Source organism: Podospora anserina, chromosome 2, assembly GCF_000226545.1.
Source record: "Podospora anserina S mat+ genomic DNA chromosome 2, supercontig 2".
Classification (NCBI taxonomy): Eukaryota; Fungi; Ascomycota; class Sordariomycetes; order Sordariales; family Podosporaceae; genus Podospora; species Podospora anserina.
The window spans coordinates 3856373-3861795 of record NW_001914858.1 but is presented as its reverse complement, the minus strand read 5'-3'; the positions used below and the strand labels follow the sequence as shown (position 1 = coordinate 3861795).

The following is a 5423-nucleotide window of genomic DNA, read 5'->3' as shown; positions in this document are numbered from 1 at the left end:
GTAACTTTGGGGGGAGGTTGGGGACTTTGGGGGCGGTTTAACCATGGGATGGGATGGTGTTGTGAGAGAGAGAGATTTATGAGAATGTTGACGTGAGAGGGTGGACAGCACTCAGGTGTTATAAAGGGGTACTGCGGTGATGGTTATAGGTTCACCAATCAGACACACAACAGCAACAACACATCACATGCTAACAACAACTGCACACCAAATCATTCATTCAACCTTCACCTCTCCTATCAAGCATCAACAATCTCGACACAAACCGCTCTCCCCCATTTCATTCTCATTCTAACAAGTAGTATATGTATTTGGATTCCTCCCTCTTTTTATCTATTCCGCGCTTGCACGCTCACTTGACACCGCCACATCCAACAACTGTAATCTTGTCTTGTCTTGTCTTGCCTCAGAAACCTCCCGTTTTCCATGCACTCTGCCATCCATTGTAGTCCATCCAAAAACCAAATCTTGTGTGTGTGAAACTTGGTCTCCTCAACTCTTCGTTGGGATATCATTCATTAGAAAAAGAGATAACCGCAAAAAAGAAGCCCATTATAATCCCCGCAATGCTCATACCAAGGGGCAAGCAAAAGCAAAGAAAACAGAAAAGAAAAAAAAAGGCTAAGCTAAGTCCTTCCCTGAAAGTAAACAACGCCAGTAATGCACTCCCCCCCCCCTCCCTCTCTCCCAACCCAGCTTCATCCAGTCATTATAGACTCCCAATTTCAATACCCGCCCCTCCCCGAAAAACAAACACTTAAAGAGCAGGGTCATAAATATGCTCCTTGATATACTTATCAAGAGCCGGGTCACCCCACTCCTCCCAGGTAAGCCATTGCTCCTCGGGCAGGGCACTCACACCATCCCGACGCGCAGCCTTCATCACCTCGCGGGCAACAATCACGCTGGCATCACGCACGCGCTCAATGCGAGGGTAGATCAGACCCTTGTGCACCTCCTCGGCGTTCAGGGACCCGGCAAGGGCAGCAGCAGAGGTGTAGATCATGTTGTCGGTGACACGGGTGGCCTTGGCGAGGATGGCGCCGAGGCCGATGCCAGGGAAGACATAGACGTTGTTGCCCTGGTTGGGGTAGTAGGTGATGGCCTGGTCGCTGCCGAGCTTGATGGTGAACTGAGAAAAGGGAGAGCCAGAGGCAAAGATGACGGTGCCATCAGTCCAGGTGACGGCCTGCTCGAAAGTGCACTCGGCCTTGGTGAGGGGGTTGCTGAGAGGGAAGAGAATGGGTCTGCGGCCGAGACCACCGGCGTCCACAGAAGCCTTGAGGGCGCGGACGACAGACTCGGTGAAGACGCCAAAGGTGGCAGTCAAGCCAACAAGAGCGGTTGGCTTGACGTACTCGATAACCTCCTCAAGTGACTTGAACTGGAGGCCGTTGTTGTCGCCGCGAGCAAAGTACTTCTTGTGCTCGGCGAGCTTGTCACCGCGGTCCTTGGTTACGAGGCCCTTGGTGTCGACAAGCCAGAACTTGTCCTTGGCCGCCTGCTCGGAGAGACCACGCTTGGTGTAGTACTCTACAAGCTGCTTGGCGACACCGACACCGGCAGAGCCAGCACCCATGAAGACGAGGCGCTGCTCCTCGAGAGGAACGCCGGAAAGATTCACGGCACCAATGTAGCTGCAAAACAGGTTAGCAATAGCAAAAATTGCGGATCCTTCGGCGAGGCCAAAACTTACCCTCCGAGAACAACAGCGCCAGTGCCCTGGATGTCGTCATTGAAGCACTTGTACTTGTTCCGATACCGGTCCAGGTAGTTGAAGGCCTTTTCCGACTCGAAATCCTCAAACTGCACCACCATTTCAGGATAGACCTCGGCAGCGGCAGTCATGAACTCGTCCATAAACTCCTGCTGCTCGGCCACCGAGGGCCGCTTCGAGCGCAGGCCCAGGTACAGTGGATCCTTGAGGTTGGTCTCGTTGGCCGTTCCGCAGTCGAGAACGATGGGGAGCGTCTTATCCGGGTGGATACCCGCCGCCGCCGTGTACAGGGCTAGCTTGCCGATCTGATGCATGTAAATTAGCCAACCAGCCCACCGGGACCCCGCTGCGTCCGTCCACAGCTTTTGCCGACGTGACTTACCGGAATGCCAACGCCATTGACGCCCAGATCGCCCAGGCCCAGGATGCGAGACCCATCTGTCACGACGCAGATCTCGGGATTTGGATATGGCCAGTTCTTGAGGATCGTCTTTATCGACTTGCGCTGCTTGATGGAGATGTAGAGCGCCTCGGGGCGGGTGTAGAGAGTAGAATACTGAAGACACACGTCACCAATGGTGGGAGTGTACACCAGAGGCATGAGCTCCTTCGCATTGTCGATGAGCAGGCGGTAAAAGAGGTCGGCGTTCTGGTACTTGAGCGACGACAGATAGAGATAGCGGTCAATGTTGGTCTGGCGAGTCCGGATCATCTTGAGCGCACGCTCGCACTGCTTGCCCGAGTCCTCCATGACGTGTGGGATAAGACCGGTGAGGTTCTTGGCGATGCGCTGCTCTGGGGTAAAAGAGAGGCCTTGACGGAGGGACGTGATGTTAGCTGCCATGGTGCGCAACGAAGGGAGGATGCGGGAGGTCATTGATGGAGGCAAAGGCTCATCAAGGTTCAGAAAGAATAGACCGGGAGGAGAGGAGGTAGGGGAATATGATGCTTTAGAGAGAGGGAGGGGTAGTGGGGAGGGGGGGGGAGCCGGTATTCGAGTCAGATGGTCCGGACAGGTTCGGGAGCAGGTCTGCTCGGACACGGTGCAAGATTTAAGCTCTGGCACCGCTTCCCCTGCTAAACGGAATGACGCGCAAAGAGAAGAGAGAAAAGAATGTTGACTCACCCTTATTCCACATGGGCTCGTTGATGACCTGGTAACCAAGAGCCTGGTTCTGGGAGAGGTACTGCGTCTCGGCGAACTGCTTGACCTCGCCGTAGGTCTTTTGCTGGTAACCCCGGAGGGTGTCGAGGTTGGCCATTCTCATGGCTTCTTCAATGGCAGCGATGTCAACAGACGACATTGGGTTGGCGGCGGATATTCTGCGCGAAGACGAGATGGACATGCGCTTAGAGGTAGATATAGATGAGTGCGAGGACCGGGCCGACGCTACTGAGGACGATGAGGGGGATGTTGACCGAGGCGTTGAGATATCGGATGAAGAGGCGCTGGGAGCATACGAAGCCATTGCATGTGCGAGTGACGAGGGGGAAGGATGTGTGGGAGTCGGGAGAACAAAAGAAGTCTTCGAAGAGGAGGAGGAACAGGAACGGGAGGGTCCCCTGCGGCGTGAGTCTAGTGCGTCGAGGGTTGAGCGACCAGCGGGCGTATTATTAGAAGTAGTATTACGGCGACTGAAACTACCGCTAGGGCGTGTAATCGATTGGGCCACCAGAGCCTTTTCGGTCAACAGTAGTGATGGTTGTTGGAGTGTCTTGCCAACAACAGCAACAACAATGCTTGTTGGCGACGGCAAGCCTCCTCTTTAAGACCTTTTTGCAAGACCACGGCGGCGCGAAGCAGAAGCCAGCAGCAGCTCCATCGCCTGCTACACCTTACTACTTGATGCGACGGAGGCCTGTCTGGAGGTTTCGTTGCACGTTTCAAGGGCTACGACCTCTCTCTGGGCACGCTCGCACGTTGGGCCTCGATGGGTGGGATACTAGGGAAAGAAAAAAAGAAGTCACGATCCCCTGTCATCAGGGGTGCCGGTACCGGTACGAGTTCCCGTAGCGGTCAGGGTTTCCACTTACACGGCCGGGCGACACCGAAAGCAGGAGTCACCGACAATCACACCCCAGAGGTTCAACCACTTCAACAAGGACCGGAATGGGCTCCCGACACGGCGCGGAATCCATGGAAACGCATATTGGGCGTTAATCACAATCGCTCCCGAATATCCCGTTATTTTTTTTGCACCAATTTGTTGGGCCCTGGGCTTGATTCTCGTTGGGAAGAGAACGAAAAAAAAATATCAAAAATGAATTGACCGCCGCACCGTTGCGCGCGACGTCACAGGCTGGTTGCTGAGTGGTTGGTTGGCCAGGGTGTGTCAGACCCAGACCTCTCGATCCGTAAAAATAAAAAAAAGTACCTCCTGCGCCATGTGAGCCAAACCAAGTACCGCCGTCACATCGAAGGTGGTCACTCCTGCAGCTATGGGAATGGCCGGAATCTGAGAACGAACCTCATCAACAGCCCGCCGAGACCTGCTTGAGAGCACACAATCACATTTTCATGAGAGTGAAAAAACATGGCGGACACCCGTTGGCGCCGATGAGCAGGACGTTCTGCTTGTGTCTTTCAGCTGGATGTAATCGTGTATTGTAAAACAGTCCTGAAAATTCCGTGTTTTCTCAGCTTCATCTCGACAGGCCACTAACCTCGCAGCACCTGACCAATCAAAGTGTCGATGATGGGGTGCCATTGCCTGTTTGGGCTAAGGGGCCTCGTCCCGAACCGTCGGCTGAAGTTGAGATGCTGGCCGGCAGCCAAGTCGGGATCGGTTGTCGGCCTCTCATCTGTAAAATACACAGTCTCCCTTGTCTCAGCGACAACCCGTGACCTCTGCCACTCCTTGCAGAATTACCTAATAAGTCCAGCGAGAGGCACGCGTTCGGTGATCAGTTGCTGGTGTTACACACCGGCTCCAGCGGCATTGTGTACAAGAAAACCGGTGCTGCCGGGGAATTCGCTATCGTGGCATATATGTCGGGTTCCGAATTGTCGCAAAATGGCGCCGATATATACAACCACTGCGAGTTCTGCGAGATAGCAGAGATTTTACCGAGAAAGCGGAAAAGGGGAATTTCAATCTCAAACGGTCGAGAGGTACCGCTACTCCGGTTCTGCAGATTCCCACACTGTCACAGCCGTCAATGGGACCCGGTGGAGCTGCGGTGGGGTGTGGGTGGGTCCATCGCAAATCGTCTGAAGGGGGGACCGGCCGGTGGGGCGATGGAGTCTCAGGGGCAGGCCCGGGGAAGGCACGAGCATGCAGTTTGCGGGCTGCATGGATGGTGCAGGTTTTCCCTCCGACTTCTCCCGACGCCATCGCAGGGATGTCCTCCATGTCGTCCAAACGACTTCGAGAAGCCTGCCCTTGGTGAAACAGGGACAGCTTCGCGTCTGATGTCAGATGTGCCGCCGGCCTCCACCGCTCTCAAACAGACGACCCCAATGGCATGCTGCTTTTCGTCTGAACTCTTTTCACGCTTCTGAGTGCTGTCACTTTGGTCTAGAATTACATAACAAACTATTGTAGATACGGAACAAGCGGATGAGGTGGGATTGGGCCGTGAGGCTGTCCAAGGTACTCCGTACAAGGCATGCAACCTGCTGACGTCCGCGTGACTTCCTTCTCAAAATTGACCACAAAGAGTGAAAAAAGAGGGTTGGGGAAATGGATTCGGAAAACCCCAACAG

General features: G+C 54.4%; 1 protein-coding gene across 1 annotated transcript; it reads right to left on the bottom strand.

Moving 5' to 3' along the window:
* Positions 1-757: 757 nt before the first annotated feature.
* Positions 758-3186, bottom strand: PODANS_2_11120 (uncharacterized protein; the record flags this gene model as incomplete). Its single annotated transcript, XM_001911889.1, has 4 exons — positions 758-1637; positions 1697-2022; positions 2100-2530; positions 2844-3186. 4 exons carry the CDS (start codon positions 3184-3186, stop codon positions 758-760), a joined length of 1980 nt encoding a protein of 659 aa, XP_001911924.1.
* Between the last annotated feature and the right edge of the window lie 2237 nt (positions 3187-5423).